At 50.4% G+C, this 12328-nt stretch overlaps 1 protein-coding gene across 1 annotated transcript in view; it reads right to left on the minus strand.

Annotated features, from left to right (window-relative positions):
• The window catches only part of ARHGAP26 (Rho GTPase activating protein 26), a 152385-nt gene that overhangs the window by 26835 nt on the left and 113222 nt on the right, over window positions 1–12328 (minus strand). The window contains exon 21 of the mRNA XM_035902657.1: window positions 6593–6746. Within this exon, the coding sequence (XP_035758550.1) occupies window positions 6593–6746 (154 nt within the window). The remainder of the gene's footprint in view (window positions 1–6592; window positions 6747–12328) is intronic.

Genomic DNA, 12328 nt, shown 5'->3' on the forward strand with positions numbered 1-12328 from the left:
GCGGAGCGGCAGGCAGAGATGCAGGCAGAGATGCAGGCAGAGTGCTGCCCGCTCAGCCCGAGGCAGAGGGCAGTGGCAGACGGTGACACGCCATGGACCGCGGGACTTACGACGCTGAAGGCAAACAGGCAGGTTTGCGTGAATCCCTGCCTGCAGCTGGGGGAGGAGAGGTCAGGCAAGCAGAAACACCCCCGTCCTCCCGGGCACCCTGCCATGAAGGCAGACCAGAAATGGGAAGTTTTTGCCTCTGAGAACACTGCTAAATCATCTTCCACCAGAGACAGACGGTCTTACGAGTTCAGAAATCAACAAGCTGCTAACAGAGCATTAAGAAACCTGTAAGAAGCGACTGTTCAGAAACATCCCAGAAGCGCCGTCAGGCTGTGCTTCGCTTCATCGGAGGCCGTGGAGCAGTCCTTTGGCGGCAGCAAAAAATGAAAAGGGCAGGGGGGGGCTAAAATAAGCACTCAAAGCCACCACTGGGAAACATTCCTGCAAAGACATGGCCAAGGACTTTAACAACATAAAAGCGTTTAAAAAAAGGAAAAGTGTTTCGTATTGTAGTCCTCTTTGCTGGACATGAAACAGCAGCCAGCCTGTCCTCCCAACAACAGCCGCCCGGCACTGCTCTCCTCGGGGCAGCAGCGGGGTGCTGCGGGTGGAGCAGGTTGCCCCAACGCTTGCCCAAGGCTGGCCAATGGACTGGCTGCCGCTGAGGGACCCAGGCAAGCATCCCTCGGGCTAGCTGTGTATTTTGGGTGCTCTACCAGCCACCCCAGCCCTTGCTGCATGCTTCTGACGCTCACGTCCCCTTCAAAAAGGAAAGGCAGAAGCCCCCCTCCCGGATATCACTTGCACGTCCGTACTTACAAGAGTGCAGGCTGGCAATTTCATGGAGACGAAATGCAAAAATGCAGCCCATCAGGTTACCCACTAAACATCACCTGGCACCGCTCCACCTTCAAAACAGTCCCGCACAACAAGAAATTACTATGAGAGGAGAAGCTGAAACCCTCGCGGACTCCATCTCCCTCTTCCACAAAGTTTTGACTGCTGTTTGTTTTCCAAAGGGTTAACGCTCTGCAAACGCCTGGAGAAGCCTGCAGCAAGCCGCAGGTAGGAAGCCAGCCAGAAGCACCCAGTCCCATACCCAACAGCTAGTTTAAGACTAAGTTAGGCTTATTTTAAGCACTAAAAGGCGATTCTAGCGAGGCTGCGGAAGGCAATGGGGCTACTGCTGCTGCCCGTGTTTGCAGCACCCACCTCTGATTTGGCCTCGGCCAGATTTGAGGGCTCGGAGCGGCCGCCCATGCACCCAGCGCAGCGGGGCCCCGCATGCAGTGCAGGTCTTTGAATAATGCAGGGATGCAGAGGAGAGTAATAAATAAATAAAACAGAGAAGAAAAAACACAAAGTGTTGGTTATCCACAGTGATACACCCCACCTCGGAGGCTTCACGGGTATGCATTGCAAAGCTACCACCACATGGTACTTTTTTCTTTAAAGGATTTTAAAACCCTCAATCTTACATCTTCTGCTTTTCACAATCATACAATTTAATTTGAAAACTTCCCCCACTCCAGCTGAAGTAGCTATGCTAGAAACACAGCACTTTCTGGCTCTTGTTCTGCCATGTTTTCTAAGGAAGATGTTTTCTGCAAGGGCAGGATAAAGAAACTCAACACTGATTTAGAAACAAATCCCCTTCCCTGGGGCTTTGGTGGCCCCGGCAGCCAGCCCCGGTCCCCCCGCACCCCGCGGCCGCAGCGACAGCTCCTGGCACGGGACAGCAGTCCTGCTGACTCACCGAGTACAACTCCCGCCCAGAGCAGTTTTTCCATAAAAATAAAACCAGCCCTAATAAATAAATGCATTCCCATAGTAAAACCCCGATTGGTGGCTGGGAAGGAAGAGCCTTTGCCCTGCAGCAAAACAATTTCCCTCCCGGTTGGTGAAGGGGGACCACGCTGGAGGGAAGGCGAGGGTGCGAGCGACCACATTCCCCATGGGAGGAGGAGAGGGGTAACGGCACCACGGCAGGGAGACCTCGGCCCCGGCGCGGCCGCTGCTGTACCGCTCATCGTGCCCAGAGCACGGTGCACACCGGCACCCACGAGGGGGATTTAGGAGCCGGCTCAGCTCCCATGGAGCAGAGCTGGGGGAGACACGAGCATTTAGAAGGGAGCCGAGAGGCTTTTGCAAACAAAAGCTCCAACAAACATCTCTAATTTCACAGTGTTCACAATTTTTTTAGCATTGCACATTTAAAGGCAACCTTTGAATGCATCGGTGCTCACTGCAGCAAAAGGAAAACAAGAAACCCCCCAGACTTGCAGTCCTTAACATTTGTGCTCCAACAAGTCTCCCCCTGAGATCCACAGGACTTATTTCCCCACGAACATTGGTTTTCATCTTACTGAGAAGCAAGAACACCAAAACGACCCAACACCCTTCCCTGCAGTTTCCCGAAGTGCTTTTGCAGAGGGTGAGTAGCTGCACCACAGCTCCCGTGCAGCCAGGAGCCCCCGTGCCCAACGTGAGAGGTCCCGAGAGGGGACATCCCGCTCGGGCTCTATCAAGGCTTAAAGGCTTGATGGCCTCAGGCACATCGCTATCCCTGCCGTTGGCTGGGCTGGAGAGCTGCTCCGAGGTGGGCATCACTTCGGGGCAACACAACCTCGCAGCTTTCCCTGAGCACGGACCAGAGTTTGGTACCTTGTGACCAGCAGAAAAAACATGTTTTCCCCTTTGCGGCTGTCACGGTCTGCCTGCTCGGTAGCACATGTGAGAAGGTGACACACAGCCACCGATGAGCAACCCACTGATGCCACGAGACAACCTAAGCAAAGATTTCAAAGCGATGTTAATGCCAAAAGGCTCATTGCATGCCTGCTTGGCCCTTCAGCCCTCCCTAGGTGGGCACCCATCTCAGGACAGCTTCAGCTGAGGCTGGGCAGGGCACCAGGGTCACCATGCCCACCCTGCCCATGTGGGTGAAGGGCAAGACACACACCAACACCTAAAGGCACCAAACCTCAGAATAAAGCAGGAAAAAGCCCTAATTAATGAAGGCATTTCCCCGGTGCGGAAATATCCATCAGCCGTCTTTTTTTCCACGATGCATTTAGCAGAAGATCATAGAATCATAGAATGTTTAGGGTTGGAAGGGACCCCTAGAGGTCACCCAGCCCAACCCCCCTGCAGGAGCAGGGACACCTTTAACCAGATCAGGTTGCTCACAGCCCCATCCAACCTGGCCTGGAATGTTCCCAGGGATGGGGCCTCCACTACCTCTCTGGGCAACCTGTTCCAGTGTTTCACCACCCTCATTGTAAAGAATTTCTTCCTTATATCTAGTCTAAACCAGCCCTGGTTTAGTTTAAAACCATTACCCCTTGTCCTGTCACAGCTGTCCCTACTAAAAAGATTTTCCCCATCTTTCCTATAGGCGCCCTTTAAGCACTGAACGGCCGCAATCAGCTCTGCCCGCAGATGAGGGGTAGGGTCAAATTCTGGTCTGGAGCGGTTTTTAATTTACTAACCTTTGCTGTTGTCCTGTTAGGGAAGCAGAGGTCCCTTCCTCGAAGGGAAGGAAACACCAAATCCAGGGTTCTTTTGTACTTGTTCTCTTAAAAGAGTTTCTTGTTCAGAAAGAAATCCCCTTTTCTTCCAAGGAGGAAAGCGGGACTTCCTGGCCTCCGCACACCTGGAATTTTACAGCTCCTCAGCTGCAGGGTTTGAATTTTGGCGAGCGCTGGCTCCCAGCTCAGGCAGCTGATCAGCTCATGGGCAGGCTGCCAGGGAAGCCAACCCCTCCTGAACGGGTCCTCAGACAGGATGGCCCTGGTCCACGGCCGAAAAATTCCAGAAAATGGTGCAGAACGCAAGAAAAAACCCAAAGTCCTGAAGCAGAGCTCAAAGATCGGTCTCACAGGACCGGGCAGAGAATTTGGCAGAGTATTTGAAGAAGCGTGAAGGGCAAGGCACCCTGAGACCTCTCCCGCTGCCGTATACCCTAATTGTGGGTCCGGTAATTACAGGGGAGCACCAGAACCCCTTGCACAGCAGTAACAGATACTACAGACCAGCTGCAGTGCGCGTAGCTGCCCAAGGCTTCCTGCAAAGCCCAAATTACTCAGCTGGTTAAAAAAAAAACAGAAGCGGCTTTATACAGATATTATTTGGGCAATCCCACAGTGACAAAGCCACCGGGATACTGGCCCCATTCAGACACCCTGCCCCGACCCAGACTGCAGCCTGTAAACAGCCGCAGGGCAGGGCTGGGGGATAGACCCGCTGCTGGCAGCCCTCCTCACCCTCCTCATCCTCGCCACTGGAAACCAACACCCCCAGAGAGCGCTGACCACCGAGGGCAAAAAGCCACGGACCTGCCAAAGCCATGGGCACAGACCTGGGCTCGTGGGTAAGCGGGCACAGAGGGGCTGAAGTGCCACCTAGCCGTGCTGTTTAAAAAGAATAAAATGAAGTCAGATGCTTCATTTCTCATTGAAAGACTGGATTAAAGATATTTTATTTAAATATCTGGGGTTATGGAGAAGAAAACCTTTGCCTTGTGGCATTATTCACCCTAAGACTCCTTTTCAACCTTTAGCTCAACATTGACTGAGAACTTGTGTATTCCCGCGTGTGTAAAAATTATCGCGTAACCACTGGATTGGAGGAAAAGCACCAAATGCCACAAACACTGTCAGAGCCGTAAGAGCGGCCGGTGCTGCCCTGCTAATCACTATTTCACTTCATGGAATTGTAAAGGCCCCTTAACTGGTGGCAAGCAAATGGTTTCACTGCCAGTCTGCTCACTTAATTCCTCAGTAACAGCAAGATGCCTCCATTCCCCAAAGCCCCACATAGCTTTAACTGATTTATTCTGCTGAACTTCTTTTTGATGTCCTTTAAAAAAGAAATGATTAGGAAGAGGCAACTCTTGGAATCCGAAAACCTGCGAATTTGGCAAACAGTCCCTGTAAAGGTCACGGCAAGACTCAGGCTCACAAACCTTACTGTATTATAAGTCACATCATTTTTTTTCCCCTCAATGGATAAATAAACTACAAATATCCTGTTGGGGGAATGGTATGTGACGGACTTCCAGAGCTTCAGCCGACAGTCCAGGCATGAGGTATCTATGCATCCTCACTCAGCACAAAACACACGTAACGCGCAACCTTAATTTAGAGGCGTCCTACCTTTGGATGCTCTACTCTGCCACCACAACACTCCTTTCTCGCAGGCGGCAGATCCACAGGCAGCAGGCGAGGCACGGAGCTGAGCCTTACAAACCCCACTCCCGGAGCCAACGCCAGGCGAGGCCGGCAAGAGGCCGGGCTGCTTTGGTACTCGCGCAGCTGATGGTTTTAGTGGCAGTAATGGTGAGGAGAGAGGCAGAGCGGATGGATGAAAGCCAGAGCCTGTCCTCTGTTCAGACACACGCTTGCACAGGCAGTAGCCCTGGCTGCCCGCTCCGTACTTACCTTTCTGCCCATGCAAACCACTGCCGGCAGGGGCCTGAGCCACCTCCACATGCTGGCAGCGAGGGCTACACCCCAGACCCCCCCCCAAACCCCAACCCTTGCTGTCAACCAAGCCAACAGCACCAAGTGTCACCATCTCCACCAGCACCCGCCCTGGCACTTATCCATTCCGAGTCCTCAGCCATCCTTCTGCTGATAACAGAAGAAAGCAGCTAAAGCAAAAATGTCACTGTCTGCTCTCAAGGGACTGGGGACTTCTGAGATTGAGTGGGAACTGGAAGTGTTTGGAGCCTGTGGGAGGACTGGAGGGGTGGGAAGGAAGGTCCCTCTTAATTGAGAAGGTCGCCGCATACAGCAAGGCCATAATCTGCCGTGGAGGGAGCAGCATTCCTCCCAGCCGATCCGCAGGGACGGGCAGGGGCGTGCCGAGGAGTGCTGGGAGGAAAATTGGCTTCGGCTTGCAAGGACTGCAATGGCTCTTGAAGATCTGAGCAGATCTTCACATGTATGAGGAGGGGAGGTTCTGTGGGAAAATGCTATCGGCCCCGGCAGAGCCGTGGCAGGAAGGAAATTCCCCCAGCAGAGACGGCCATCGGCGCGAGGACTCAGCTGTGTCAAGTTCAGGGGACTTCATAAATAACTCGGCCATCCCCAGGGAGTCATTGCTAAGGTCGCTATTTTTTCCCTTGAACTTTCCAGATGAAGGAAGCAATAGCAGAAGCAATGGCACAGATTTGGCCGGAGATCAACTGTACTGACAACAGCCATAGAATTTGACTCAGAAGAAAAGTCCTTTGTGTTTGCTGGAGTTATCACCAGATGGGTTGAGCAGTTCAAGCAGCAATGTGGAGTTCTGCTCGAAAAATATTCCACATGTGCAAAATATTCAGCGCTGAAACTCGCCAGCAGATACAACCCCCAGTACCTAACTCCACCACTTAGACTGAGTTAAAAATGCAGGGCGCATGCTAGGCGCCCATTAAAAATTAAAATGGTTAATTGTATTCTTCAACAAACTGCTGGGATTCAGAGTAAGAAACAGCCCTGATTAAAGACTAAGACCAGAGAGCCTATAAAACACTAATTACCACTGTACTTACAGTGAATTCGGCCTGTTGGGTTTAATTACTTCTAGTTCAAGATCGCTTGAGTTCAGGCTGGGCTGGGGCGCGCTGTTGGAGTTGAGGAAGCTGTTTACGTTTGAAGAGATGACGGATTCCAGGCTGGAATTGATGATGCTGTTCCTGTTCTCCTCTAAAAAAACATCAAAAGCCAAAAATCGTCAGCCATCGCATGCAGCTGCCATTGCATACGAAAGTCAAATGCTGCAAAGCCATCGAGCGTTCCTGACCATAAACCCTGCCCTAATGCAAACAGGGCAGCATCTTACCAGACCCCAGAAGACAGGCAATTAGTTTACAGCCATGTTTTCTAGATATTATACATTAAACTATTAAGAAATACCAGGTACTCTCCCCCCCCCCCCTTAAGATGCAGCTACAATTTAAATGAATACTCATTTTCCTCAAGGCATTCGTATCTTATATTCCCAAAGATGTACAAAGTACCACACAACCCGAAAAAAGTTAAAATGCAAAACTACATACAGGAATGGATTTCTCTGTGACTGAAATCAGTTGCCAAGGGACCGAGCATCGGTGCGCCTGAGCAGGATAACATTTTAGAACAAGAAAAGCACAGATCACCCAGTTAAAGTTTATCTCAGCAAAAAAACGCTTCAGCTAGGACTTAACATCAACGGCTATCAATCTTTTCTGGCCAGGTCTATAATGCAAAAGCAGCAGAGGAGAAAGGGGATGGGGTCTCCACTCCGTTTCATCTTAGCCCTTCCAAAATACAGAGCAGCTGTGGGTCAGAAACACATATTCTGATCAGATCAGATCTGAATTAGTGCCGCGCTGTGCCAGCCATGCTGCCTCGGGGAAATGCCGGCACCGCTCTGCCGACAACCTGGAGGTTTCTTAGGAGTTTCTTGCTTCCCTTGATCGTATTCCGTTACGAGATTCCCCCTTATTTGTGCTAACTTCAGGAGTGGGGAGTGCAAATATTATGCATCCCAAAGCGACATCCAGAGCATGGGCTCCCTCCTCAGCGCTACGCCGAATTCCCTAAAATCGCATTAATTCGTTTTCCTAAGATGCCTTTTCCGTACGAGCAGTAATTATAATTCTGAGAAGCAATTATCATCACTGATGGCACGGAAAGCAGCCCTGTTGCAGAGAACCGCTACTTCTGTGATGATACCTTCCTGAAAGATGGGCACCTGCTGGAAAACACGATGAGTCCTACTTCAATGATAAATCTTTCAAAAATTATTTTTTCCAGTACACACTAACATGATTAAATAGTAATAATTAATAGTAATGGGGAATCCCATAGTCTCAATCCCTTTAAATTGTACACCTCTCCTTGTGTTAGAAGAACATGTAATACTCATCTGTATCCTGTACGCATTTAAAGAAGGATAAAACTGCGTAAGAGGAACTCCTGGGCTATAGGAAAAGTTAATCCTGAGTATACATCAGAAAGAAACCGCCTCCATTCCCGTAAAACAGCTTGGCAGTAGTGTTTTCTCAGGTGCAGAGGAGCATGTGGCAACTCTTTGCCACTGCTTCAAGGAGAAAAGCCTGCAAAAGCAAAAGGTTTGCGGATGCCGGGGGGAGAGGGGAGTCTAACGCTCCTTAAACTCTTCCGCTGGAGCTGCTGCATTTTCCTGGCGCCTGGACAAATTCAGAGCGCCCACGTGGCAGCGGGACAGGGCTAAAACTTGGTTTAGTTCAGGTTGAGCTTTTCTTCCAGAGATCAGCCAAAGCCAAGGATGTGCTAATTATGCTGATGCATGTCAACACGTTCCTGAAATTGCTTTTCATTAATCTTGATCTCCAACAAGCCACCAAGGGAGCGAGCAGCACATACACTTCTCTGTCCCCTCCTTTCTTCCTCCAACGCACTGAGCTGGGTTTTTTGCCCAGCCGTTGTTTCCAGCTCGCCACCATCTGACATGCCAAAAGGAAAACCCAAATGATCTCGTCAGCTTTGAGCCGTGGCTCAAAGCAGTGGCTCAGACACGAAGCCATGCCTTCCCTAAGCCACGTCAGAAAAGCTCATAAAGAAGAGTGAGTTCCCCAGAAAGGCAGGTCCTTGGATACAAAGCTGTGAGCTCGCAAAAGCCCACCTGGGACGTGTAAGCACTTTGTGATGAAAAAGATTATCCATGCAGAAGATAAGAAGAGGCAAAAGTGAAGCAAAGCTGAGCACTGACCTCCACGGATATTGACAGGCAGACGCAGGAGCCCGCAGATGAAGCAAGAGAGAAATTAAGCTGCCTACGGACCTAAAAACCCCAAAAGGCCAACCCAAATCACTCCTCTCTTTTTGCATTTGCCAGTACAGGTTTTAAACAGCGCTGCGGCAGACTACCTCCGTAGGGCATAACGGTGGCCAAGCCCAGGGATTGCCCACGCTGAGCCCCACCAGCCTGAGCAGCCATGCCAGAGGCTGTGAGGAGCGCCTGAGCGTGGCCTAACACCACCTCTTATTATTCCCAAACATTTTCTGCCCAAGGTTGAAGTCCGAAAATAAGCTCCGTAAGCCTAACAAATCAGTGTCAATTGTCTGCCTAATCTCAGAGCTTGCTACCAGCCAATATCGAATTAAAGTTCCTATCAGCCAAGGAACTGGAAGCGTTTCATCTAAAGAGGAGGAGAGATGAATGGCAGAATCTGAAACTCTTGCTTTATTTTATTTCCTCCTTTTTAAAAGGCTGACACTGTATTTTGCTTCATGTTTTCAAAAGCTTATGTGAAGGATTCTTCGCTGTGAGATTTAATTTGGTCTTACAGCTACAAGAGCAGGAACCACCCATCAGCTAAAGTGTGTTTCTTCTCTGTCAGGCAGGAGGCAGAAGAGCCACTTTGCAAACCACCAGTGGAGCCGGGTGCGAGGGCGCCCACGGCCACAGCCACAGCAGCCACGCTCTCATTGCAGACCACCAACACCCCCCTCGCAGCACAGCCCCGGCCCCGGCCACCGGCCCCAGCTCCTGGCTGCACCTCGTCTCTGCTGGTACCATGGCCCAGCTCCTGCTGACGAGAGAGCTACCCCTAACAAACCAAACCAGCAACTTCTCCCCAAGAGCCCCCAAACTACCTTTCTGGAAAGGAGGGGCTTCAGGGAGAGCTGGACTCATACATTTTTTGCAGTCCTCCCTTCACTAAACAACAAACCCTCCCGTCGCTGAACTGCTCAGCCACTCTCAGTTCCCTCTCTTCCAGCTCGAGAGCCAGCAACACATCGAAGCGAGGTTGAGTTTTCACCACCTACCCAAGCCCTTGTGAATCTTAATGGAAAGGGAGTCAAGCAGAGCCGCAGGAGCCTCACCGGAGCCTCTGGCTCTCCTCCAGCAAGCGCCGCACCTTGCCAGAGAGCAGAGCAGCAGCTTCTGGCTGATAACCTGATCTAGGGCACTTTGATAAGAGTTATCCACCAGGACCACAGAAGTGGTGACAAAAGCGCTCGGCATAATACGAGCAAAGTGCCAAAACCACTGCTTGTAATGAAGAACCGATAAGGAACAAACCGGTGCATTTGCTGCCTTAACGACGCTTGTTTCCCAACATCCGCCCGGTTCCTGGGTCAGCCGTGGACAAAACCGAGAATGTTTAACAACAAAATAATCACTATATCTCATTGGCTCTCTTGGGTGAGCTTGGCTGTTGAACATCGTAATTTTTGACTTACACACAGCGTTGTATGTTGAATTTTAGTGAAAATTTTAGAAAGATGTTTGACTTCAATGAACAAATTTCAAGTAATGGAAAATCCACTGTCCCACTTAACTTCTTCTTATGATTATATTGCTCTCAGTCTTCAAAAATTGCAGTCTGCAAAAATGTTTCCATTCTGAACATGTCTAGCTTCAATTTCCAGCTATTAGATTTTATTATGTCTTTGTTTCATCGATGACTGACTCCTGCAGCACACCTTTGGTGTTCCCATTGTGCTTGGGGCTCCTCTGAGCCATCTTTACCTCTTCCAATAGCTATTTTGAGGCATGAGCACCAAAAGTGACCATGTACTTCAGGGTTCCCTGTCCCTCACCCCCAAGACAGCCTCCTGCAAAGGGAAGAGGCGCTTCCACCCTTCCACCCAACCCGGGCTCTGCAGGGGGGAGGCCGCCCAAGGTGCCAGCTCCTTCTGCGTCACAGTGGAGTTATTTCTATGTCACAGCCCAGGACATGACGCAGATGTGGCACTCGGCTCAGCTTGAGCTGCTGTCCAAGCCCTCGTGCTTCGGCCTGACTTAGAGCTTTGGCCCCTTTCCGGACCAGTAAGGAAGGAAACCTCCCACTATTCCTCAACTGACATGTGCAGCAGGGATGGCAAACACCGAATAAAATGGTAGTGGTTTTCCATAGACACGGGAGATTACAGACCGTCAGGAGTAAAATTGAGAAAACATTGCTTTGCGTGGGAATAAACAAATAATTAATAGATTTAAAATAAATAAATCAATAAAATAAAATAAAATACTAAATATAACTAACACTAAATATAACTAACGTTAAATATAACTAACTAGCTAACTAAACTCAGCTCCTCCTCTAGGCAAGGTGAGGATGGTACTCTGGCAGCCGGGGATCTCTGGAGTCTAACAAGCAACTGCTCAGTTAGCAGCAAATAAATTACTTGGCCTGAATTTTTATCAAACGCAGCTTTTGATATTTGAGGCTCCACCACGAGCCGTGTGATACACTATTTCCAGAGCGTGCTTCGGTGCTACCACTGCTTCCTTAAACCCACGTGTATCGTTATGACATCCTCCGAAACGAGAGTGCCTGATAATTAACGGTAACTTAATCAGAGGCAGGCAAGCCCACATGTTTTGAGAGTCAGTGAAGTACAGAGCAACCCCTCCGTGTCCCTCGCGGTTTTAAGTCCTGGGGAGATGGGTTCAGTCCAGCCTTCCCCTGCTCCGCGCTCACCCACCTGCCTGAGCAAAGCAAGCCAAGCCCCCGGGCACTCGCCCTGCTCTCCAAGTTGCTCTCCTGCTTTTTTAGCAAACTGGCACCTAGCCAGTTCCAGGAGCAGCCCAAGGCAAGGCTTGGGAAGCACATGGCCAGGAGGAATGGGAGAGCTGGGAATTTGGCTTATGGTGTAGAGCTGGGAATTGGGCTTACGGTGTAACGTGAAGCACCAGCCTGAGCAGACACATTACTGCCGCTCCATGAGTAGGGATGGGACACTGACTCCTTCACCTAAATATCTGGAGCACCAATTAGTGACAGAAATGGAAAGATGATCTTCAACATTTTTAAACTGCCATGGTACATAATCCTCAGAAAAATGCAGAACCTCCTGGACGAGTTTTCATATCTGTAAAAGGCAAAGTGCCCGAGGGCATCCAAAAAGGGTCGTCTTTTGGAGAGACGGGCGGGCGTCCATGTCTGCTGCCCCACATGCCAGAGCGCATCTCGGCAGCCGATGACGGCGAGGACGCAGGTCAGGGAACACGAGAACAGGAATGCGCAGGGGCTCGTCAGGTGGGGGGGGGACAGCAACACTTTATACTGTGCTAATGCAGCTCATTTCGAGCCCCGGGTCAAAGGCTCGGATGCCAGATGATCTGCACGCTCCCCATCAATGTGACAGCAGAGGAAACTGAAGCCTGATCCTGCTAGGAGAATTGGCTCTTCCAGTGACACCAGTAAAACTGCACTTTGTGGCATGGGAATTACAATCTGTTAGTCATGATGAGGGCAAAAACTTTGCCAAGGGGGAAAGCCAGGAGCCGTGGCTCCGCACACTTACCCCTC

The sequence above is a fragment of the Egretta garzetta genome, unplaced genomic scaffold, assembly GCF_000687185.1.
Source record: "Egretta garzetta isolate BGI_Z169 unplaced genomic scaffold, ASM68718v1 scaffold1, whole genome shotgun sequence".
Lineage (NCBI taxonomy): Eukaryota > Metazoa > Chordata > Aves > Pelecaniformes > Ardeidae > Egretta > Egretta garzetta.